Source organism: Fusarium flagelliforme, assembly GCF_020744385.1.
Source record: "Fusarium flagelliforme strain FIESC 12 MPI-CAGE-AA-0113 chromosome Unknown B0J16scaffold_3, whole genome shotgun sequence".
Classification (NCBI taxonomy): domain Eukaryota; kingdom Fungi; phylum Ascomycota; class Sordariomycetes; order Hypocreales; family Nectriaceae; genus Fusarium; species Fusarium flagelliforme.
The window spans coordinates 3,553,575-3,577,838 of NW_025763505.1; the positions used below are offsets into that span (position 1 = coordinate 3,553,575).

At 47.3% G+C, this 24,264-nt stretch overlaps 10 protein-coding genes and 1 non-coding gene across 11 annotated transcripts; 8 read left to right on the top strand and 3 right to left on the bottom strand.

The window, feature by feature from the left end:
- Positions 1–1,215, bottom strand: B0J16DRAFT_413505 (domain of Kin17 curved DNA-binding protein-domain-containing protein). The gene is made up of 2 exons (XM_046133378.1): positions 883–1,215; positions 1–829 (listed from the first exon to the last, which is right to left on the bottom strand). Exons 1-2 carry the CDS (start codon positions 1,186–1,188, stop codon positions 119–121), a joined length of 1,017 nt encoding a protein of 338 aa, XP_045985010.1. The 5' UTR covers positions 1,189–1,215; the 3' UTR covers positions 1–118.
- Positions 1,216–1,661: 446 nt separating this feature from the next.
- Positions 1,662–2,968, top strand: B0J16DRAFT_413506 (CWC16 protein). The gene is made up of 2 exons (XM_046133379.1): positions 1,662–2,107; positions 2,160–2,968. Exons 1-2 carry the CDS (start codon positions 1,841–1,843, stop codon positions 2,694–2,696), a joined length of 804 nt encoding a protein of 267 aa, XP_045985011.1. The 5' UTR covers positions 1,662–1,840; the 3' UTR covers positions 2,697–2,968.
- A 2,414-nt stretch (positions 2,969–5,382) lies between these two features.
- B0J16DRAFT_107865 (uncharacterized protein) lies at positions 5,383–6,849 on the top strand. The gene is made up of 2 exons (XM_046121384.1): positions 5,383–5,895; positions 6,220–6,849. The coding sequence occupies exons 1-2, from the start codon at positions 5,537–5,539 to the stop codon at positions 6,551–6,553; spliced, it is 693 nt and encodes a 230-aa protein (XP_045985012.1). The 5' UTR covers positions 5,383–5,536; the 3' UTR covers positions 6,554–6,849.
- A 2,588-nt stretch (positions 6,850–9,437) lies between these two features.
- B0J16DRAFT_338823 (uncharacterized protein) lies at positions 9,438–11,054 on the top strand. Its single transcript, XM_046127485.1, has one exon. The coding sequence runs from the start codon at positions 9,699–9,701 to the stop codon at positions 10,875–10,877; it is 1,179 nt and encodes a 392-aa protein (XP_045985013.1). The 5' UTR covers positions 9,438–9,698; the 3' UTR covers positions 10,878–11,054.
- A 5-nt stretch (positions 11,055–11,059) lies between these two features.
- B0J16DRAFT_107881 (uncharacterized protein) lies at positions 11,060–12,722 on the top strand. Its single transcript, XM_046121385.1, has 3 exons — positions 11,060–11,585; positions 11,640–12,046; positions 12,094–12,722. Exons 1-3 carry the CDS (start codon positions 11,483–11,485, stop codon positions 12,550–12,552), a joined length of 969 nt encoding a protein of 322 aa, XP_045985014.1. The 5' UTR covers positions 11,060–11,482; the 3' UTR covers positions 12,553–12,722.
- Positions 12,723–13,002: 280 nt separating this feature from the next.
- Positions 13,003–16,381, top strand: B0J16DRAFT_318741 (mediator complex, subunit Med5; the record flags this gene model as incomplete). The annotated part of the gene is made up of 5 exons (XM_046125470.1): positions 13,003–13,750; positions 13,802–14,058; positions 14,108–14,683; positions 14,730–15,267; positions 15,315–16,381. 5 exons carry the CDS (start codon positions 13,003–13,005, stop codon positions 16,379–16,381), a joined length of 3,186 nt encoding a protein of 1,061 aa, XP_045985015.1.
- Positions 16,382–16,894: 513 nt separating this feature from the next.
- B0J16DRAFT_t119 lies at positions 16,895–16,984 on the bottom strand. Its single transcript has one exon. It is a non-coding gene; the product is annotated as a tRNA-Arg (tRNA).
- A 610-nt stretch (positions 16,985–17,594) lies between these two features.
- B0J16DRAFT_338826 (uncharacterized protein) lies at positions 17,595–18,400 on the top strand. Its single transcript, XM_046127486.1, has one exon. The coding sequence runs from the start codon at positions 17,668–17,670 to the stop codon at positions 18,151–18,153; it is 486 nt and encodes a 161-aa protein (XP_045985016.1). The 5' UTR covers positions 17,595–17,667; the 3' UTR covers positions 18,154–18,400.
- A 263-nt stretch (positions 18,401–18,663) lies between these two features.
- On the top strand, positions 18,664–21,211 carry B0J16DRAFT_413509 (uncharacterized protein; the record flags this gene model as incomplete). The annotated part of the gene is made up of 5 exons (XM_046133380.1): positions 18,664–18,879; positions 18,946–19,169; positions 19,222–19,949; positions 20,011–20,137; positions 20,200–21,211. 5 exons carry the CDS (start codon positions 18,664–18,666, stop codon positions 21,209–21,211), a joined length of 2,307 nt encoding a protein of 768 aa, XP_045985017.1.
- A 152-nt stretch (positions 21,212–21,363) lies between these two features.
- B0J16DRAFT_338827 (uncharacterized protein) lies at positions 21,364–22,617 on the top strand. Its single transcript, XM_046127487.1, has one exon. It carries the CDS (start codon positions 21,832–21,834, stop codon positions 22,516–22,518), a length of 687 nt encoding a protein of 228 aa, XP_045985018.1. The 5' UTR covers positions 21,364–21,831; the 3' UTR covers positions 22,519–22,617.
- Positions 22,618–23,042: 425 nt separating this feature from the next.
- On the bottom strand, positions 23,043–24,248 carry B0J16DRAFT_285021 (chaperonin 10-like protein; the record flags this gene model as incomplete). The annotated part of the gene is made up of 2 exons (XM_046124039.1): positions 24,154–24,248; positions 23,043–24,087 (listed from the first exon to the last, which is right to left on the bottom strand). Coding segments are annotated over exons 1-2 (1,122 nt in total), but the record flags the coding sequence as incomplete, so codon positions are not given.
- Positions 24,249–24,264: the final 16 nt, after the last annotated feature.

Genomic DNA, 24,264 nt, shown 5'->3' on the forward strand with positions numbered 1-24,264 from the left:
CTATGATGGATAATCAAACCAAGAACGCCCCAGCCATGTCCTGTGATATATGCATTGCATCCTTGTCTTCTAACGAAAATTCCAGTCTCGCCATGCCACGAAATAGAATCGCAGCAGTTTAGCTACTCTTCTGCTTCTTATTAGGGCCCATACCAAAGCTAAAGCCGGCAGACCCCCTGGACCGCTTCTTTTCCATTTCCTCCTTCATAATACGTTCGGCCTCGCTCATCTTTTTGGGCGGCTCGACCTTGGCGGCTTTCTTGGGTCCTGAAGAGAGAGCGTTCTTCTTGGCCTGGGCGAACACGTTCTTGGTTTGCGGCTTTCCACCAAGCTTCATCGAGATACCCCCAAATCCGCTTGGCTTCGCTGGTGCTGCTTCAGGTTCCTTTCCCTTTTCAGCAGTCGCGTCTGTCGTCTTGGAGGACTCTGCTTCTTGGGTAGACGTGTCGGGCGCAGGAATCTCCGATGCCTTCGTTTCGGGGACGGCTGGCTTCGCTCCAAATGAGAGCGTGATCTTCTCGCCCTCTTGGCGTTTTAACTCGCGGGCTTCGGGGTCTTCTTCTTTTTCTTCGTCGTTGGTGCCAGCGGCGGCTTGTGCTCGTTTTATTTGCTCTCGGATCATGCGCTGTTCCAATTCTTCGTTGCCCTGATCTTGCGCCTCCTTGCGTCTTAATGCGTCTTGTCGTCGCAAGGCCTCTGGTGATTTATCGATCCAAGATATGTGTATGCCCTTCTCGGTCTCTTCTACTCGACAAATACCCTCGCGGCCCAGGTGCTTCGCTAGGTCGGTGAGCGAACTGAACTTAGTACTGTTCATATGAATGTGCTCCTGTTTTGTATTAGTAAGTTAGCTGCAAAAGATAGATACTGTGCAGAGCTTACCTTATTGGCAATGTATTCTTGATAGAAATGATTGATATGAACTTGTTTCTCTCCGTGGCCAGTCCTTAGAAGAAGAAGGAAGTCGCTTAAGAACTGTTTGGTGTAGTCGTTGATGTATTTCTTGGGGTCTTCGCCGACGAGAAGCATTTGTCGCACATGGCTTTCGCTCATTGTATGCTGCTTGAATCCGTTGGCGTCTCTGCATTGTTTTTCGCAAGGTTGACAGTACCACCTCAACCGCTGAAGACCCTTGGCCTTCATGCGGTTGGCGATAAATTTCGTGGATCCGACTTCAGCTTTACCCATGGTGTTGTGGTTGTAGTTGAATTGTTTGAGTTGACTCAGTTTAACATTGAACGCGAGCCGCTAGATTTCACAGGGTGGGGCTGGCTGCTGCAGTAGGCAGCAGACTCGCGGAGTAGGGAAACTGGATTGAGATGCGGTTTGCACGCGATGTATGATGAAGGTTAAGAGAATGCAAAAGAAAGGACTTTAATAATCAGGTTGGTATTTCTATCTTGCCATTTTCCCGTGTATAAGTTTCATTTCCTCCTCTTAACGCTGGAATCCTGTGTTGCAAGCACAAGACGGAAGCTCCGTTGAGGTTTTAAGGTACAGTTTTTCTAACCTAAAAATGCACATGGTAGACTTGAAGCCACTGTTTGGAAGCCTGATGCCGTTCGGACTCAAAGAAAGTTTATATCGTGAGTCATGAAGTCAATATCATAATAATATAAAAGAGTATGTTTCTCCCGAACTGTGGTCACTTCAACCCATCACCTACACTACCTCTTTACAAGCGCAGGCATCGATAATCTGGCTTACCTAATCTTACTGGCCCCATGTACGCACGTGCCAAGTTCCGCGCTTACCAGGATTTGGCGATTGCCTCAACTCTCAGCTTCAACCTTGACATAATTCCGCCTCGACGCAACTTCCTCAACAACACTCGCCCAACATGAGTGAACGCAAAGTTTTACAGAAGTACTACCCTCCGGATTTCGATCCATCGGTTCTCGGTCGCCGCCAAAACAAAAACAAAGACGCCGGCCAACGGATTCAAAAGGTTCGCATTATGGCTCCTTGGTCTCAACAATGCAGCAAGTGTGGCACATTTATCTACCGCGGGAGGAAGTTCAACGCAATCAAAAGAATTACTGGTGAAAAATACCTTGGAATCGCCATCATCCATTTGAGTTACAGATGCACAGGTTGTGCTAGTGAGGTATGTTCAATTTTTTTCTGCTCAAGGAATTGCCAATCGCTAACCATGATAGATCATCATCCGTACCGACCCCAAGAACAATGATTATTGCGTTGTGAGTGGCGCGGTGCGAAACAACGAGCCATGGCGCAACCGCGAGACCGAGAATGAAGACGATGAGCAACGACTGAATCGACTTGAGCGCGAGGAAGCAGAAGCTGCGGGCGAGGAAGAAAGAAACGCAATGGAGGAACTCGAAGCCAAGAACCTGGATGCGCAGAGAGAAATGGCCGCTGCCGATGCCCTCGACGAGATTCGACACCGAAACGCGCGAATCAACCGATCCGAGAAAGAAGGCGTCGACTTTGCGGACACAATAGTACGAACAGAAGACGAGGAAAGAGAGAGGCAGGAGAGGGAAGACGACGAAGCTGCTAAGAAGGCTTTCGCTGCTGCGGTACGAGCTCAGATGCAGATGGACACTATACCCGAGAACGAAGCACCAGCTGTGCTGGAACCTGTGGCCCCGGCTCCTGCTCCTAGTTTCAAGAGGGTCGTCAAGAAGAAGAAAGACCACTCTGCAGCTCTTGGGCTAAAGAAGAAGACTTGATCATCAAGCATCAGTCACCGAGCGTTGCAGAAAGTAACAAGGCCAGCGCTCTCAGCTACATAACGATAACTATGGCAAACAACTACGGAGTCTGGGCGCAAAGGGTTTAAGTTTCTTTGTCTATGATGTCTTTTATAATGAACTGAAATAGATTGTTACTCATTTATGAGATTTCAGTCGGGGTGTATTTTAATCGAAGCATGAGCACATACAAATCAAAGGAACATTATTCATCTTGAAATTATTCACGTGTATCAAAGGAACATGAATTGAGTTGAAGTTATTTGTCATTTATCATTCCGCTAATCGCAGCAATAGCTAAGCTATGTTTCCTCCTCTGATGCTCGTGTATCCCTGCTCTCTCAATTGTATTGTACAACAGCTGCTCTCGCAACCTTTGAAACCCCAGAACCAGAAACGCCTTGCATGTCGTGTTTGTAAGGAAATTGAACATTGTAAAAAAGAGCCCATGTTTTCATATGAGAATGAACTTTTTAGGCACCAGTACTCCGTGAATGTGTGTTGCTTCATGAGTGCCCTGGCTGAGTGGAAGAGGAGGCTGGGTTGGTGAGCTTCGCCACCATTGACGTCGTATTTGATGTCATGCCATCTCCAAGCCCCAACAGCCAAGGCAGAACGACAGAAAAAAAGAAGTCATCATGATGAAGCCTCTAGTGAGGTAATGTCGTTATTGTGTTGTCTCATTGCCATGTTATGAGAGCCTAGGAGTAGTTTGGGCTGGTATTGCCGTTGGTCATTGAAGATCGAGCGCGCTGAGCAGTAGCGTTGGTGGGAGGGGGGCTAGCGCCAGAAGCCTCCATCTGTCGCTTGGTGTGGTCGTGCATGAAGCGAGAGTAGCTTGAGAGGTTTGAGGGAGGAGGAGGAGACATGGACATGGAGACGGAGCCGTAGTCAGATCGAGCGGGCATGATGAAGGTGTTGTTTGTGAAGTTTGTTTTGAGTGTTTGAGTAGTTGTTTGGTTGAATCGACTTATATGAATGAGTCGAAGAGATGAGTTGATGGATAGATAGATAGGCTTGTAATAAAACGCCGGCTTAAAGATGTGAAAGGCTTGAAAAGGGGTTGAAGAGTTGTGATAGTAGTTGTTGTGATGCTTGATTGATTGTTGGATGATGAGAATTGAATTCGAGGGGGATCTCAGGGTCTTATTATACCAGAAACTGTCGGGCCCAAAACAACGTAAAGGTAAGCCTAGAGGAGAGGAGCGGAGCGGGCAAGGTACAGGCTCCAAACCTTGGGATTAGCCTCCACCCCCAGGTCCCTTGAAAATGCAGTCAGAGTGGAGTTGCTGTGTATGTAATGGGGTGTGAGAGTCCATCCAGAGGTGTGTGTGGTTCCGTAGCACATCATCGTCGTGGATGGACCCTTCTTTTTTTCACCTCACCTCACTTTCTAGGCGGGTGTCATACCCGTGATGCTATCAGGAAGCACAAGACAAACGACACATTTCCCCTCTTTTTTCCCTTTACATTTACAGAGAACAAGAAGAAAAACCGGGGCTCAACAGCCCGTTCAGACCAATGCTATGCCATCATGAGCTGCTGATCGGCAGAGATTGTCGTCGTCTAGCGCCTGCAAATGGCGTAGCTTGACGAGTCGAGACTGTTACGCAGCCGGTACGTACTGAGTAAGCTTCGGAGAGATCGTCGGTATATCCCTGCGCTCTGACGCTATTGTTTCTCATTCGTTGTGGCCAAAGCAGCCCCGGTTCTTCAGGGTCCTGCTCCATCGCCGCCACTTTTTACGTTGTGTGAAGCAATACAGCCTGTGAGAGGCGAGGCTACGCTGACAATGAGATAATTACAGTACAACCGTTTACTGTATTGGTGGTTTTTCTCTTGTTGATCAATTGATCCCTGCGCGCAATAGCTTAACTGCAGTGGAATGGGGGCTCTGGACAAACAAAGAAAGACCCTGCTGATCCGGGCCCGGCATTGAAGTCATCTCGTGCATCATTTCTCTGCTTTGGAGGTGGGCGATTGGAACTCAGGTCTTGAAGCTCGACTCAAAGAACGGGGCAATGATGCATGCGGTTCAAGCAATGTTTTCATTGATATCATGCATGGCCTGAGGAAAAGAGATCCTCTTACGACAATATCCAAAAGTGGAAGGCTTTTCATAGGCGAAGGAAGACTGAATGAATGAATTGCAGAGTTTACCGCAGCTGCCTGTCGACGCCCGCTAAAGGTTTCAAAAGTCGATTGTATGATTAATGACTTTTTTTCAGCTCCGAGGCCATGAGACCAGTAGGGGACCACGAGGAGCTTTACCTCTTAGTTATGGGCGGGTCACGCGGTTGCTTTGAAAGGTACAACGGTTCGTCGAGGTTCTGGACCCTTTGGGACCTTTTGGCCAAGACTAAGACGCGGCCTGAGAGACTTTACGAAAAGAGGGGACAGGGATTGTCCGAGACATTTCGATATGAAGAGGGATCATCGTTGCATCCCTCGGGGTGGCATTCTTCCGGTCCTTTTGAGTCGTTTAGGGCCATTTGGCATCTGCGGGTTTAAGCCATTTAGCCCAAAGATCAGAGAGGAGATTACTGCAAATTGACGAGTGCTCCAGAATTCGACCTTTTAGAGTGCAAAATCTTTACTGAGATCTCGAGGTCGACAAGCGTTGGCGTATATCGAGAGCCACATGTTTCAGATTTTATTGGATTGATTTCGTATTGATATTCTCTTGCGGCTCAAAACCAAAATGGAAATGTCGCATCTGCGTGGGGATGGATTCCGTCCGATATGCTTTTCGGTAGGCGCGCATCACTGGGACCCATCCGACGGTGAGACCATGCCCAGCCTAACCCAACCCGACCCAGATGAGGGGATTTCGGCACGACATGGAATTGTTGCAGGTTTCCCATGGTCTTGAACCTAAATTCCAATCTTGGCAGCTAATTTCCCATCCTTGGTCGAGCTTCCAGGATTTACGCTTACTGTCTCGTCCATGCATTGATCTGAGCTGGACTGGAAAACAGAGTTTGAGTAGCGAGGCTATTCCCACTTTCCCCATATCCATATCCTCGGTGAGTGCTACACCGAATCTATTGAGATATGATTGTCTATCGAAAAGGACCCTGAGTATTCAAGGATGGCAACTGATGCGACCCAGAATGAACTCATCCCTGACGTCGAGAGCTGCAAACTCCTCAGAGAGCATTACCCCCCTGTACAATAGGTATGTCAGAAACAATAACAAAACAAACGCCACGAAAACGGAACTACCTACAGTAAAAACGGAGAGAAATGAAATGGTCAATGGCAATTACGTCGAGTTCCCATGTCATCTCACCCACAGTGTCCAATTATTCATTGTAGGGCAGGCAAAGTTGCTGTGCCGCTCAGCGAGTAAGGATTGGGAAAGAGTAGTCGAGACGCAAGTGGGCCAATGACGGCATTCATGGATCTCTGCAAAGGTGCGGGAGCGCCAATGAGGTCACTTCATACGCCACGCTAAGAGCAGATCTCCACTGTTCGGTTTGCTGATGTCATTGTTTTTCAGGGGGGTTTTACAGTGCTGTCACTACTGGGGGAAACGGAGGCTGGCTCTGGCTCTAGAGACTGAGGCAGACACAAGATGCTACCGTACACCGTCATATTTCGCCTCGCTTCACAGTTCACACTCACACTCGCACGCTCACCACCGTTTTCTGATGCACGGAAAAGGAGAAAGAGAAAGGAGAAGAGGAGGGCATCGTCATGAGCAGGCCTTTTGCACATCCCGAATCCACAAGGCTACGGATACAGGCATGCCATCTGCGTCATTGTATTGGTCAAACAGGCAAACCTCAGTTCGCTCAGACGGGGAGGCTAACACAAATCCTGTCCTCTATTGACTCTCAGACTTCAAGATTTTGTTTTGACTCAGTCGTATCTTCAGCTGTCACCGGTGACAGGCGCCAAACTCACTTAGAGCCTCATTCCGTGCCCCACAAGCTTGTCTTGTCCTTCTTTGCTGGTGGTCCAAAACGGTTTCTAGTCTGAAGGTCTCGACCAAACAGAAGCCCGTGATCTCGAAGTCTGGCCGGCATTCTCCTCATCTCAGCCCCTCTGAAGAGAAAGGTCCCTTGCAGCAGGCGAGCTGATACTCAAAAGGGCAAGATGCATCCGCACTCTCTAGTCTTTGACATGGAAGTGAAGCATCACCATCTCGCCTCCCAGATCAGCCGTCGTGACACGTGATGACGACACTGCTGTTTCCAACTCGGTTTGTCTATGCGAAAATCCCCAATGCCACCATCACAGCAATACACTCACCTTCTGAGTCTGGTTAATCGTTCCAGACCCTCTTTCTGTCTGCCCCATCCGTGGTGTTTCTCTCGTTTTCTTTTCCCCCTGCCATGGCTTTCCCTTTGCTCTGACAGGGCCCCCCTACTGCAAAAACTCTCCGTTTGAAGCCCCATTCCGTCAACCCTATCCTTGCTTCTGATGTTTGTTTTGACGTCGTTTGAGAAAGATGACATAAGGTTCTTTAACCCAAGGCTCCGCTCCTCCAAAAGCTTGTTCTGTTCTCCCCTGCACCTACGCAATCACAAAAGCGATGATCCAATGTTGATTATCTGTCAAACATTCATCTCACCCCCAGGGCCTCAGGTTTTGCTGACCGTAGCAGGCGACGGTGGAGGGTTGCCTTGCGGCGAGATTTGCATCATATTGCTGCACCTCTAAGGGATATGACGTTTGAGCCGCACCACCACCACATGGGCCTCCGTACTCAGCAGCCTTGCAGCCTTCTTCTTTCTCTACTCATGACGGCAGATGGATGCCGGGCTTGACATGTCACTTTGATTGAATTCATGGTGGTCTAGACGACCATTTTTCTTTACGTGATGTCTACCGGCATTACGTTTCGGGTTGCAGCTGGGTAACAAAAAAGTTGTCATAGGCTTGGGGTACCAAAATACTGTATTCTCAAGGCTGATTCGAGCTGGCATGAGGTGGCTGGATTATTTCGTTTCTCAGGCTCTCGGAGGCCAATTCTTCTGACACCCTGACGAGTTGTCTGCACCAACTGAGATAAAACCGGGGTACATCATGTCTCATCGAGATAATCCTCTAAGCCGGCCAGCAACCCAAGAGCTGTCCATCATCACCGTCCCCATCTTTCTTCTTCTTGATCTCGATAACGGTTTCCTCATTTGAGATTCTCACTGTGTTTCTTGATCGACATACCATGATGTAGCTACCGTTTTCATGACGCTGCAGGGTATGATAGGTAACGGTACCGGATCGAGATTGACGTACAGAAACGTATCAAAACGGACTACCATACTGTAGGTGTGATGATAACGGAAACAATCTCGATGACAAATGGCTGAAGATATTCTGAATGTTATCACCATTCATCATAGTCCACAATAACTGTCATGGGGACGGGGTGTAGCTTTGAACTGCTGTCGTCAGGCCAAGCATAGAGACGACGATTGAAATTCATGATCCGAGATGCTATGATGATATCGCACATTCGCTCATAACAGCTTTACTCTAAGTACCTTGTCCAGATGAATGTAGAATTATTACTGGCTTGGCATCAGAATGGTTCGATGTCATGGTTTTGATGTATCTTCAAATGAAGTCACTCGATGAGAATATTGGGATAGTGACGTTGGTCTGAGTGGCCAATAAGAAACGTCATATTGTTGAAGAAACCAAGGTCACATGGTGTTGGTATTATGGCTCTTCTCCTAGACGTGTGTCTGATATACTGGTACTATCAACCTTCTTGAGTATGGCTTGTCCTGCGTAGATAGTCCAGATGGTTGCACCGTGGATGGAGATGGTGTCGCGCGACTTAACCTACAGCACAGCCGAAAACTCTAAGGTTTGAAGCGCAGAGGCCAACAAAATGAGAGTTCCAACAACACAAAAGAATACGAACTTTATTTCAATGACTAAAGAGTAATCTTGTTTTTGTTCAACATATATTTAAGAACGAGTATTGCAGTTGGTTAATTGGTATGTTGAATTAAGGTCGTTGGTTTGACTGGAGGTGGGCCCCTGATCAGCCAGCGTTACCGACTTGGTGTCTACTATCCTTGGCTTAATTCATTAATTGGTTGAACTTCTTGATGAATCTTTAATTTCGTATAAATGCAGCTGTTAATAATACGAGATAAGGTGCTGCAAGTAGTCATATTGTTTACGATTTTACGGTCAGTTTCCCTTTTGCGCAGCTAACCTTCATTGGGCAGTTGTCTCTGAGCCGGTTTCTGAGAGATGACCAGGTAACAAGACAAGTTCCTGATTAGGGTTCTCGGCAGTTGGGATTAATTTAGGTAGTGTGAGGGTGACATTGCGGGCTTCGGCTGCGGAATGCTGCATACGAATATGAATGCAACTGCGGACTTTGGTTATCTGTCATCCATATTCGCCGAACAGCTTAGGTGAGATCACGACCAAATAGAAATATCACTATATGTTGATTTGAAATAGCCTGGAGATTTATCGGTAATGGTCATTGGGGAAATGTGCTACGATTGATTACAGGCCGGCATTTCTAATCTTCTGTTGGGTTGCGGACAGTCATGAAGTCCTTTGCTATTGGTGCAAGCCATTTCCTTCACGGTGGAGAGTCGGACAGTCCCCTAACAAAAGTATCCGAAGCCCGCGCGACGGAGACTTTAGTGAGCGTTAAGAGCTCTAATTGGTCAACTTTATCAGCCATCTGCCGTAGAATGCCGCTAAATTATGCCGCGCGCGGTGAAACACCGAATCTTAACACAAATATGGATGCATGGAGATGAGAAATTCTATTGCAGAGTCTCACTTTGCCATGTAAGGGCGCGCGGTATCGATCTAGGGGTTTGTAATATGCTGATGAAGCAGTTGCAGAGAAGCATTGGGATTTTGTATATAGAGCTTGTTGGATCCTGCTTTGGATCAATCTCTCATACCATCTCATCTCACAATACAATACAATCAGCAATCAATTGAATACTCAATTATATCCATCTTCAGTTATCTCAACAGCAATACACTACAATGGCTGACATCAAAACCATCGTGGTTCTAGGCGCTGGCCCTGCTGCCATGCCCGTCATCCGCCAAACAATGGTCAACCAGGTCCTCAAGCGCAACGATCTCAAGATGGTCGTCGTCTCTCCCAACACTCATTTCCACTGGCCCGTCGCAATGCCTCGAGTTGTTGTTCCCGGCCAAATTCCTGAAGAAAAGGCCCTCGTTCCTCTTGCGCCTACCTTTGCCGACTATCCCTCTGATAAGTTCGAGTGGATTCAGGGCAAGGCTGTTGCTCTTGACACCAATTCCAACCTTGTCAGCGTTGAGATGAATGACACTTCTGCTGTTCGCGAGGTCAACTACCACACTCTTGTTATTGCTACTGGCTCACGAACAAGAGATGGCATGGTCTGGAAGGGCACTGGATCTACAGAAGACGCCAGAGCGAAGTTGCATGATGTTCAGAACCAGATTAGCAAGGCCAAGACTATTGTTGTTTCTGGTGGTGGTATGACTGGCTCTGAGACAGCTGGTGAACTAGGCTTTGAGTATTCTCAGCACGGAAAGAAGGAGGTCATCTTCATCTACTCAGGCGACCTGCCCCTTTCCCCCCCAGCCACAGAAACAGTCCGCAAGTCTATCGTTAGGGAACTCGAGAACCTCAAAGTCAAGACCATGCCCAACACAAAAGTCATCAGCGCAACACCCAAGCCAGGATCGTCAGATATCGTCCTTGAGGTTCAGTCTTCCGATGGCACAACCAAGCAAATCACCGCGCAGGCTTACCTCCCTGCAACTGGCATCGTTCCCAATACCGAATTCGTCCCCAAGACTCTTCTCGACAACAACGGATTCATCAAACAGACCACTCGTCTGCAGGTCGAAGGACACAAGAACATCTTTGTCGCGGGTGATGCTGGCAATCTCGAGGCCTCACAGCTCGGAATGGCAGAGAACCAGTCGATACACGTCTTCAAGGCCCTTCCTACCTATCTCGACGGCGGGGAAGTTCCAGAGTACGTTCCTGCAGCCAAGACCATGTTCGGCGTGACGCTGGGTCGAAGCAGAGCGACGGGCCAGTTTGGTACATGGAAGTTGCCCAGTATCATGATCTGGTTCGCCAAGGGTCGAGCTCTGGGTACTGATAAGTCTGAAGCATGGGCAGCTGGAAAGAGAACTATCATGCATACCTTTGAGAAGTAAGGTACAGGGCGCAGGTTTTCGTTTGTGAGAGATACCATTGGATATTTGGTTTGGAGTGGATTAATCTGGCATCGAGGGTTCCTTATGTTTTACGAATATTATAGACTATAGATTCCATTAATTGCTAATTAACTTCTTTTGAATAAAGTCGTTTCAAAATAGTTGTCAATGAATAAGTCGGCGTTGAACCCATTTAAACTAGACTGACCGCGATCTATTAGCATATCCCTAGAAAACCTTCCACTACCATGTCTACCAGTACCGGTCGGGTCCCGATTAAGGCCAATATTGAGAGTCTATTACCGTTCAACACCTTGTTGAATCATTCAAGCTGGTTAGATCGGATACGACGTAGCACAGCATGGGACAGGGTTAGTGCTCCTTACAAGTAGCTAAGCAATGAATGGGTCCAATCCTTCGCCGCGATAAACAACTTACACAATACAACGCAATCTAACACATGAGATCCTTCAAAAGTTCGTGCACCACGGACTGTCGCCTATAAAGACTGACTCAATTGCCGGTTCTCAAAAACCCCAACCTTTGACTCTCAACCGCCCCATTGAATCTTGCGTCCAGCTTCCAACTCGGAGCAATAAACGACCATGTCGTTCTTCATAAATATGATCCGTGACAAGTTTGTCACGGTACCGCCTCAAGAAAAAGATTGCACAGGCAAGACTTTCATTATCACAGGTGCCAACAGCGGTAATTGAACTCCTGAAAAACCACTGCTCTCCCGAACTGACATCGTGCTATTAGGTATTGGCTTGGAAACAGCCCGGCGTCTAACGGAACTTAATGCCAACAAGGTGATTCTGGCTTGCCGAAGTATCGAGAGAGGCGATCAGGCCAAGAAGGATATTGAAGAGACGACAGAGAAACACAACGTCGTTGAAGTCTGGCAATTGGATCTCGCTTCGTATGATAGCGTCAAGGAATTCGCTGCGCGCGTGAGAGGACTAGAGCGAGTCGATGCCTTGATCAACAATGCAGGTCTTCTGACCTTTAAGCGTGAGATGGTGGAGGGCCACGAGTCAGCGTTGACGGTCAATGTCATATCGATGGCTCTCCTTACTCTCCTCGTCTTGCCTGCTCTGAGACAAACGATGGTGAGGTTTAATATCGTCCCTCGTATTACCATTGTGTCATCTGACGCATCCTTTGATGTAAGTTTCTTGATTCCGCTTTCAGAGTTGTTTACTGACAGAACCAGGGTCGTCTTCCTACAACAGAGGCGAATATCTTTGAGGGTCTCGACGCCCAACCCAGTGTCCTTGAACACTATGGCAAAACCAAGCTCATACAAACCATGTTCATGCTCCAACTCTCCCAAGCTGCCGACGCTTCTGGGAAAGGTCACGTCATCGTTAATGCGGTACACCCAGGCTTCTGCGGTACACAGCTATTCAAAAATGTAGCTTTCCCCTTCACTCTATTCTTCTATGGCCTTGTAGCATTGTTGGGTCGGACTGCAGAGACAGGATCCCGAGTATTGCTGTCCGGAGTCTTTGCGGAAGAAGAGATGCACGGAAAGTTTCTGTTTAATGGCGAGGAACGTGAGTTTCCAAAGTGCATGCAGGGAATTGAGGGTGATAAGTTGAATAAGCGGGTGTGGGAGGAGCTAATGGAGTTGCTCGAGGAGATTGAGCCTGGAGTAACGAATAACATTTAGATCCTCAGTGGATATTGGAAAAGGCTTACTTGACGAAATAACACTTTTAATCACACTGATGCTGATGCTGATTCTGAACCTTATGCTACTGTCATTGTATGCATCTTAGACATTCTTTATTAGGTGCGGAATTAATCCGCACTCCATTTAAAGGTTCCACCAGTTTTAGACCTTCCACCAACACCCACCCATTCGCGATAGCTCAAGCTTGACACCTGCATAAGTTATGCGCTCAGGCTACAACAACGACTCTATGCTTTTATAATTAACCTATGGTACCTTTTTGGCATTCTTGGATACCGATAGACAAATCTATACAATTAAAAGCCTCCTTGGAAGGGCCTTGCTCCATGGACGCGATTCAGAACTCCTTTGTCCATCTTTAACCCATTTCGCGACACCGTCGACTATCCTCTGCCTCGAGACGATCGATACGAAATCCTCTTCGCCATGGAGAACCCTGCAGCTGCCGGAGACGCTATGCGCGCGGCAATTGAATACTGGTGCCAGTTCGTTGCACGCTGCGTCTCGCAACGACTCGAAACAGACAAATTCGAAGACTACGTTAAGATCGTCCACGATCAACATCCTTTACCACCTGTCCTAGTCGCCGACTTCTTTCTTCGCCCCCAGCCATCAGATGACAGCAGCCTCGATCCTAGAATACCGCCATATCTCCAAGTCCTCACAAAACTGGGCTATGTCGATACGCCGTCAATACTAAAGGCCTTGTACAAGTACTCTTCGTCCCATGCGCACGCCGAAGCGCAAAAACAACAGCTACAATCATCAACCACTGAGACCGGGAAGGATAAAGAGAAAGAGGGCGAAAACGAAAAAGACAAGGATAAGGACAAGGAAGATGCGCAACCCAAGAAGAGCATCACGCGGTGGAAGAGCTCTTACTGGGCTGAAGAGGTCCTCTTCTATAGACTTACCAAGTCTGTAGTAGAGGGCAGGGCGATACAAGATTCCAGAACGGCTTTGGAGGTGGCTATGATAATCTCAAAGTTCATGGAGCTATTCACCAATGCATTGCCTGCAACCGCCTTCGCTGCTGATATGCTTGAGCAGCAGTTCCCAAGTGGTCAGCTGAGGGACGATATGGAATCATCGCGAGCAGCCCTAGTCGCATTGCTGCTGCGCCTATGCGAGAATCCCATTCTTGTCAGCGCTATAAGCAAGCCGTTTGCCAAAAGTATGGAATAGACACTCATCTCTGGTGACCAGTTGTGCTGACTAGTTATAGACGTCCGAAAAGCGCTGTCTACAAGTCTGGCAAGCTTTTTGCCGGCACTACAACTCGTACCGGAAATTGCTGATAAGCTAGAGTTGTTCCGCACGGAGATTCTGGCCAGTTCTGACCCTGTAGATAAGAAGAAGCAGGTTGCCAATGCTGCCATGGATGAGCTTCTTGATTCTACTGTTGGCTTAGAGAATTTCGTGGTAACACCGATTTCTGTCAGCAATACTAGAGCAGGACTATACATTTATCTCAATGCTGCTGTAAGTGTGCCAAAATTCCAATGCGTTCACTATATATTAACTGGCCAAGCTTATTGGACGCCCTATCTTGGATGACCACGCTCTATTCTCCTACATGAGCAACAAGTATGGAGCTGATATTCAGTCAAGTGCAATTGATCTGATCTTAGCATCATTCGATATTCTAGCCAATGCTGTATTCCGCAATGAAGGACAGAAGGACGCTCACCTCCTGCGCTCATTTCTGATCAACAAACTCCCACTACTTCTATACCAGCTCCTGCCTCCGGGGTTCTCAGGCACATCAGCCGAGTTTTGCATTACTGAAGCGCTGAGCCATGTGGACACTAGTTTGTTTCCCACGGCTTCGCTCATGTTTGATGAGTCCAGGAACAACAACCCCTATACTGAAAGCATCAGAGAGGAATTCTGCGCCGCTTGTGTCCTCCATGGACTTGTGCAAAGGGAGCACGTCGAGAGGATACTTGGCGAGATTTCACTCTCATACGAGCCGTCTTTGCAGAAGCACTCCAAGGACAAGCTGGTACAAGACTGTTTGTCTGATACAGACAAGATTCAGGGTTTGGTTCGGGAGCTCGACAAGATGGATGGCAATGTTGGCGCTGTTTGCCAAGCGCTCGTCGAGGTAAGTAATGCCAACTCATAAGATTCCCAATTCTAATAAGATATAGGTGCTACGGCAATCATGCCACAATAAGGAGACCATGTCCCTAAAGATGCTCTGTAGTCAGCTAGCGGCAAAGCCTCAGTCATTGGATATCATCCTGCTGTTTGAGAAGCTACCAAACATACTCGAGCCCCTATGCCAGCTACTTGACAGCTGGCGATATGAAGAAGACCAGGGAGAGTATCAGCCTGTGTATGAGGAGTTCGGGGCGGTTCTGCTTCTTGTATTCGCATTTACTTATCGATACAACTTGAACGCAGTAGATATTGGCATCACCACTCCAGACTCGTGGGTGGCCAAAATTATTGCCCGGGGACATATTGGACGACAAGGAGATGAGCTTACATCACGGGAGGAAGAACATATCAATGGCTGGGTCCATGGTCTCTTTGATACGGAGGCCGGTGGTCTTGGCGATGAGTTGATGTCTTCCTGCCCACCGCAGGAGTTCTATCTAGTGGTTGCACCTCTTTTCCAGAGCATTGTGGTTGCTTATACCTATGGCTATTTGAATGATGAAAGCCTCAAAGGAGGCATAGAATGTAAGTATTCCGATGCCCGTCAGCCATTCATATACTAACTTGGATAGATCTCGTGGACACCTTCTTGCTGCCGTCTCTTGTTCCAGCAATCCGCTTCCTGGCAGATTACCTCTGGATCGACCAAAAGGAACAAAAGTCCATCATCAAAATTCTGCAACTCATTCTCCTCCCAAGCTCCATCTCTGGGGAGGCTAGCACAATGCTCTCATCCGTAAAGAATCTCATCGCAAAACCCCTGGAGCATGCTCTACGGACATATCAGCGCCGAGACCCTAAAAACCAAGACATTGAGCCTCTTCTGCGAACCCTCAAGGAGAGTATCCCTCTGTCTCGCCGAACTGGTGGCACAGACCTCAATGAGCTTGAATCGTGGACCGCCACGCCTCCAAGTGGCCTTCCCAGCGCTGTCAAACTCACCATTCAAGGCCTTGTTCATTGGAGTATCCATCCTGCTATGAACAGTATGCCAACCTCTTACACCCATCGGCAAATACTAGCTGGACTGAAGCTACTGGGCCCCCGACGACTATTACATGTGATCTTGGAGGAAGTACGACAACATACAGCGGCCGGGAGCGCAAATATCGTCTACGACGTAGCTACCTCATTGATCTGCGCCCCTGACGCTGTGAAAGACGCTCCTGCAACGAGTATGATCGATGCCAATGGCAACATGCTCGCACCGATCCAGCGTCAGCGAACCCTCCGCGATCTTCTCAAGGTGGAAGTGGAAGGCTGCAGAAAGCTTCAGAAGGAGGACCCTGTGCTCGCTGAGCATGTGGTGCGTCTGCACCGTCGCGTCGAAGCCCAGATGATTATTCCTCAGCAGCAAGCAATGCTTCAAACGGCGGATATGTCACTCAACCTCGCCGATGACACTGCTGCTCTTGGAGATGCCATGGCTGCTGCAGCTTCGGGAGCTCAGGGTGATAACATGTCGGTCGATAACCTGACCCTCGATGTTAGTATGGGAGGTGTGCCGTCTGATATGGGGCTTGGTTCAGCTAACGGTGGCGGAAATCTTGACCTTTCAGGTGATGCCGCCATGTTTGACGGGTTTGATACGCAGGAACTTGATGACTACGACTGGAATCTCGGAGGAGACTCGTTCTAGGGGGGGCCTCTGATCGGGTTTGAAGGTTATTGGGTGCTTTGAGGTCTGGGGCGACGCGGCGTTTACTTACGGGCACAATGATATACATATGTTATTTCCATACATGCTTGACTGGTGTTAATGTTAATACTATTACCATACCTATGCAAGGCGCCCAGTCAGTCTGACAACTTGAGGCGAGGGGTCGTGTACAGTGTTGGCGTTCTTTTCGCCCTTGACCTCTAGTTACGTTCAGTAAGAGTAATTCTATTGAGTTACACTGCATTAACAAGTATTAGGATAACCCAATAAAGTACTTTAAAGTCGTTTTTTAGACTGAAAGAACCCAGTCTGTGAGAAACAGTGCTCTTTCCACTAGATTGCTCTATAACAGAGGTGGTCTAAGCCAGACCCTGCATTATGCAGCACAACCCCCTGTCATGATCAAAACAGGAAACACAACGTGAATTCCCAACTCTACACAAAATTGAAACAAAACACAAGAAACACAAAAAGATAATCAGACATGTCAATCGACCACGCCAGGAGTCGAACCTGGAATCTCTAGAGGATTTGATTTTGGTGAACCGAAATCTAGCGCCTTAACCATTAGGCCACGCGGCCTGATCTTGTTGATGTCTGAACGTGTCTTGTTTCCACTCTCATGGTGCTGTTGACCGTTGACTGTCAATGTGTATACTTGGTATTGGGTAATTGAAGTCTATACTGTCTCTAAAACTTTTCTGAATTGCTATATTTAATAAGGTCTACCTCTTTGTCATATGGGTAAATTGCAGTTTGCAAAATCTGCCTCGTGTTGGGTCATACGGCACTTGTTAATACGAGGCGAAGCAGTAGAGCTTACCATCAGAAGATAAGACATTTGGATAAGGTACGATTAATCCCCGATTGGATTTCCAAGTAGGTAAGCATTGTTTACTTCCATTATGAGTCAAGAATAGTGTCGTATGACTTACACAATGGGCCCTGACTAGCGAATGAAACTCAAGGTTTCTGAACCACTAAGTCCCAACTATAGAAGCAGGGGGGCCATTGGCATCTTGGAGTCATTGAAATAACTAGAATCTGCCTCATTCGGGCGATTATATTCGAGACTGGGGTTGTTCGGCTTCGACCGGGTCAGCTGAGGCGCAGACGCCCGGCTAATAAGGCTGGAAGACTCGATCACACGATAGACACAATTCCAGTTAGTCTCATACTTGACCAGGGTTATGTTAAATACAGATATATATACAACATCGTCTCACTCTCAGAAGTTACGGTATCTTTACTCAATAACATACAAAATGCCATCTAAAACCTTTCTTACAAAACACTTAAAATCCCACAGGAAGAAAAAACAAGAAGAAACCGACGAGTTGAAACCAACACCAGCACAAGAGCCCGTCAAATCCACCGCAAACAAAACACCAGACATCTTGGAACGATATGCAAGTCGGCGTATGAATTTACGCAGATCTCCAAGCCCCGAACCTGTCGATGAGGGTCAGAGTGACCCAGTGTACGCAAACATACTGGGAACTGGACATCATTATGCTATGGGAGCTGGGCGTCACTATGTTACTGGCCTTGATGGAGGCTTTGGAGGCTGGGCGGGAGTGGAATATGGCGAAAGTAATGGACATGATGATAATGGAGGATGTAGTAGTGGTGATATGAGTGGAGGGTGCAGCAGTGATGATGGGGGAGGAGGGGAGCAGGAGGAGACGGCGGAGGAGACGGCGGAGGAGGAAGTGGATGATATTAGAGTCTCAATTTTCTTCGAATATTAATCTATGATATGAATTCACTTATCAATAACTTATGACCTTGTATTGAAGCTTTGGTGATGACTAGACTAGACAATGTGGGAGTTTATACATCACTGTGCTTATTACCGACTTCAATACTTTACCTCTCACACACCTTCACTTCTTACAAGTATCTATTTATTCTCAAGGGTGGCGCACTTAAACTTTCAACGACACCGCGTGGGATACTGGGGATTTCGAAGATAAAAAGGGGATGAGAGACCCTGAGGAATGAGAAGGTAACGATCTTGATTCCATTCAAGGTCAACTCTTTGAGTCGATAAGTTACATCTCGTCTTATTGATAAGCTCGAAAAAGCAAAAAAGAAGCAAGTTGAGGAGTTGACTACCTGCACTTACACGAAGATCCTCTTGCGTCATTGGTCCATCTCTCACTCACAGGCCCACTATCGAACCTCTCAACGCGTTACGCCTACCTCTACAGTTGAGCTACTTCCCTACTTCAACAAAGGTCGTGATAGCTTCATTAAACATGGCATCCGCTAGTGCGAGTGCTCCAGCCTCAGGCTCAGTTCCAGGCGTTATTGATGACAACTCAAGCGTTGCCAGTGACTTGAGCACACTCGACTTCAAAGACAACTTCCACAATGATCTCTTAATTGCAATTCAGAACATCGAGTCTACCGGAAATTTTGCCTTCTGGGCAAAATTCAGAACTCCTTCCGATTTGAGCATCTCTATAGATGGAGTTGACAATATTGCTACACCACTTGCTGAATCTCAAGCTCGTCAAATCATCACCAAAGCACGCTAGGCTCCCTACGGTAAGGGAACTGAGACTTTTGTCAATACTTCTGTGCGAAATACCTGGGAACTTGATCCTTCGCAGTTCACGATAATCTCAGCCAAGTGGCGTAATTATCTCCTGAATGTATACGCGACGGCGGCAGAGCAGATGGGTATAAACACGCCTATCCGTGCCAAACTTTACAAGATGCTGCTATACGAGGAGGGCGCAATGTTCAAACCACATACCGAGTGAGCAGTTTGCACATATCTTGCTCTGACAGCCAATTAATACTGCGCTTAGTACTGAAAAGATACCTGGTATGTTCGGTACTCTTGTCATCAGCCTCCCATCCAAGCACACTGGTGGTGAGGTCGTCATGAAACATTGCGGCGAAAAAATGGTTTACAAGTCATCCAACTACCAAACTAGCTGTGCCGCTTGGTACTCAGGTGTCTCTCACGAAGTCCTCCCGGTCACTTCGGGTTACCGCTGGGTTCTTACTTACAATCTTGCCATTGATAAATCTTTACCGGCTCCATCTGCTGCACTCAGACGGTCCGAGTTACGTCCACTTCGACATTGTATCAGACTATGGCTCACACAAGATAAAAACTCTCGTCAGAGCCCATATACATACCACGTGCTGGAATATGAGTACACCGAAGCCAACATATCCTACAAGACGCTCAAAGCACGAGATTTAGCCCGCGTTACAGCTCTTCGTGAAGCATGCAAGGGACTGCCAGTGACAATTTTCCTTGCATTGATTGAAAAAATGGAGAGAGGCCCTGTTACGGCCAATCTGTTCGGTTGGCATAACGAACCCGATGACGAATCAGATGAGGGGGGGTATTGTATCGACGAGGTCCTTGAATCATCACTTACTGTCAAATTTCTCCAAGACCTGAATGGCCAAGTCGTTCCGGGTAAAATGTTTATCAAAGAAAATCACCTTCTTGAGCCATATACCTTTGACAGTTTAGATCCTGATAAAGAAGACTACGAAGGGCACACGGGCAACGCTGTTCGTATTGATCTTTCTTCCAGATGTCTTTGGATGACTTGAATCTGACTAACTTGAATGTGCAGGGCGCTCAAGCAACCCACTGGTATTTTCTTGGTGTAAGTGCCATACTTTATCTACAACCCGGGATGGGCTGTCCCTCGTTAACATGTCACTATACTTTGAGGACCCCATTCTTTTTATGACAGAATCGTATGTACTTCTGTTCCTCCTATGTAGTCTATCTCACATCACTAAGCTGACTTGTGTTAAAGCGTGGTGCCTATATTCGAGAAACGGGCAGCCGCTCCTTCATTCCGCTTCAAGATTTTATCTCGATTAATGGTCCTGATGGTTGACGGAACACTTCCTTCAAAAGAAGTCGTGGAACTCTCTCGGGTCATGGCTCGTATGCTGATTGTATCACAAGATTTTGCTTTGCTGCGCGATGCAAAAGTTATCAGCGCGCAAGAAAAGAAAAAGAAACGTGAGCCATGGATGATGGATGAGGATAGAGATTTGAGCCGACTTCGCCAAGTCCACCGTGAACTGCAAAATGCAATTACATGGGAAACACTGAGAAACTTCTTCTTATTTCTTCATAAACTGGGCGGGGGAATGGATGATCTGAAAGACCAGTTTATGACCAAGGTCATTAAGCAAGCTGACAAACTCCGAGCCGTTGAACTCTTCTCGATGTGGATTCCCTTTTTGCAATCCAGTATCGAGATTCTGAAGCTCGAGAAAACACCCTTGACAACTCCATTGTACCAGAAGTTCTTCACAACTCTCGTTCTGGCAATGCTCAAAGGCTACCTTGGTTCTGAGCCCCAAGGATCTGTTAATTGGTCGATGTCGGGTGTTGATTGTTGGTGCGAAGATTGCGAGCACTTGAACGCCTTTCTTGCTCATCCAACAAAAGTCTCTGCGAGGTACTCAATGAACAAACAACGCCGCTTCCATTTTCATCAGAAGATTCAAGCCGCTCGCGTTGCCTGTACCCACGTAACAGAGCGGAACACAAACCCAAATACGATGGTCGTAACCAAGACAAGTCGACCTGAAGAGGTCAGATTACGAGATTGGCAGAAACGACGGGATCAATGTGCCGCAAAGTTTGCAAAGTTTGAAGTTGAAGATCTAAAGACACTGCTTGGTTCGGACTATACCAGGATTGAACGACTGGGTACGATACCAGCCCAGGCAACTACTTCGCAATCGCCAGCGACCGGAGAGAAGCGTGTAGCTGATAAGGCTCCTGAGGTTATAGATTTGACGAGCGACTGATTGGTCCATTTTCACTGTGGCGCGGAGTTCATTTGAAAAGGGGTCGTTTGGGTATCTACTGGATCTATTTTGTACCTTGGGAACATCAAAACTGGACTATCAGAATGTCAAAACTACATAAAAAGAAAACGGGAAGCAAAAGGGAAAGGAGTGAATTTGCCTTGGACATGAAAGGAAAGCAGTGGAGGTCCCTCTTGAGTTCTGATCTATTGTTGGCTGATTGTACCGACCTGCCACCAAGAGTCGTGTCTCGTACACTTTCCAGCGGTAGCCGGAGCAAAAATGAAAAGAAGAATCGCAGTCGTCAGTTCGAACCTGTGACTCCAGCAAAAACAAAGAGTGGTGCAGCGGGGAGAAAGGGTTTTAAGGTTCGGATGAAGAGTAAGTTATAGGATCTAGGGAGGACACCACTCTTCGTCAAACACTACAAAGATAGTTTGATATATAAAGGTGGTCGGGGGACTGTGGTAAGGAATAACGTTTGCACTCTTCATAGTGAGTCACAGCAGGAGATGAAAACTACACGTGACGTCTCTCTTACACAAACATGTACAACAACTTTATCTCCTCAACTCTGACTGATCAAACCACAAACTTTGACCATGGTATTCTAAACATTCATGACACGCTCACCTGAGGCATCCCACAGAAACAAAGCACCAAATCCCGAACAGCCTCAACAAATGTCTGGTTCTTCATCTGGCAAAATTGTCGTCCTGAATGGCTTCCCAGGGACAGGAAAACTCACCATTCTGAAGCATCTTCAGAAGTACCTCCCTACTGAAACAACATGTCTCCTAGACAATCAACTCCTCATTGACCCCGTGGTCGCAGTCATTCCCGACCGGAGCGACAGACATCATGAGCTACGTCGCTCCGTCCGAGCCCCTATCTTTGAAGAACTGGCACACCGGGCTGAACAAGGTCACACGATCCTCATGACAGCATGTCTAGCAGCGGATTCTCCACGAGACGAGGCTTTTTTTCGAGAACATCTTGATATTGCACGCAAAGCACAAGTTCCGATTTATTGGATCAACGTACACTGCCACCGCGATGTGTTAGAACAACGAGTTTCTACGCCTGAGCGTAAACAGGGCAGCAAGACAAAGCTAACTGATGTGGATATTCTATGGGATATACTGGAGAATCACTCGCTTCTTGAGCCGAGTAGTGATGGAGAAGAGGGTGTGCGGTTGGTTTTTGAGAGTATGGATGTGAGTGGTGAGGTGGAAACTTCTGCGATATGCCTGTTGAATATCATCACGAGTACCAAGGCCGCAGTAGAAGACAATTCAGCTTTCTAACGACATTACAACGACTGAAAACATGGTTAGGAGGGGTAAAATAGCATATTTTACGTGCAACGTTAAAGGCCCTAGTTATACAACCATGATACATCATTGCACTCCGTGTAAGTCTTGGTGATAATCCGCGTATAGTGAGTTAACTTGAGCGCTTTAGTCTACTGTAACCGATTAATAAATTGAAGAGGCTTATGCGAGTCATAATACTGTAGATAGCCTCCAAGATAAATTCTAGAATGTGTTGAACCTTGCCTGGGGTCAATAATTCTCAGTGGCAGCTCTCCGTGGACTGGTTGATAGAGACAGAGGTTGAGAAAATTAACCATCTATATAATTCTAAGCTACGGCTTATTCTAGTACATACGACCAAAGGTAGTGGAAAATACGGGATCCCATCAAGTTCATTCATTCTAGACAAGAGTCTTAGTATTCTAGGGTCAGAACCTCCATTTTCAGCGACATCTATCAATCACTTTTACAGTTATCAAGACACAAGTAGCATTAAAATTAACAGTTTCAATCATCGTCCTTTATCTGCACTACTATGCGCCCTTTGAACGAAGCATCCTCATACATATCCACAATGCTGGGGATCCTGTCAAACGGTATAATTGTCAAATGCGATCTTACTCCAACTTCCTCTACTATTCGCATCATTCTGTCCGTCGCTTCCTTCCCAGCGACGTAACTGCCCCTGATGGACAGCTCCTTAAAGACAAGCGGAGCAGCGTCAAATTGCCAAGGATTCTGAGGAAGCCCCAGTATCCCCAGCGTCCCTTTGATCCTGAGGATCTTGAGTGCCCAGCGATTAGCCTCGAGTGACGGCGTGCACACGACTGCTGCAGCGACCCCCTCGCCCTTTGTGAAATCGTAAATGATGTTGGAAGCACAGTCCGTATCAGACGAGTCCACCACCAGATCAGGCTTTAGTTGGTGATTTTCCACATCCTCTGCTAGCTTCCTCCCAGCTTGTCTGCTATCCACCGCGATAGTTCGGAAACCCAGTGCTTTGGCAAATTGTACACCAAGATGCCCGAGTCCTCCAATACCCACAATCGCCACTATTTCACCTTTGGAAAGTCCAGATGTCGCGGCCTCGAGAGATCCCCAGACAGTGGCACCCGCGCAGGTCAAAGGCGCGGCCTGTTGAAATGAGATTGTTACAGGGAGCCTGACCGTCGTTTCGGGGTCGGCAGAAGCATAGTCTGCAAATCCGCCGTCATGCAGAAATCCAGCTGTTTCGCGGCCGTTGCAAAATCGTGGATCAAGCTTCTCTCCTTTCCTCGCTGTCAATCGGCATCCTACGCAAGAGCCACATGCATGCTTGAAGTTCAAAATGCCAACTCGATCTCCTACTTTGAGATCGCCCTTGTAACTGCTGCCAATCTTGGCAATGGTACCCGCTATTTCATGAGATGGAATAAGACCGATGGGCGCTGGTGTCTCAAATTCACCTTGCAAAGCTTGTAGATCTGAGTGGCAGAATCCAGCAGCGTGCACACGTACAAGAATGTCTGTGTCTCTGATAGAGGGTAGAGGGCGCTCCCCAAGAGCATATGGTTTATTGTGCTACCTGAATGTCAGCTAGATCTAGTAGACTAGTTGTTTGGATCACCTTGGGCTTGATTGACTGACTTCTGCAATGTAGGCTGCCCTCATACGAGACGGTAGTTCAGTGTCGGAGACCATATTTACTTTGTGCCCTTTCTCCATCAAGGTATCAACCTGGGAATCAACTAGATACCG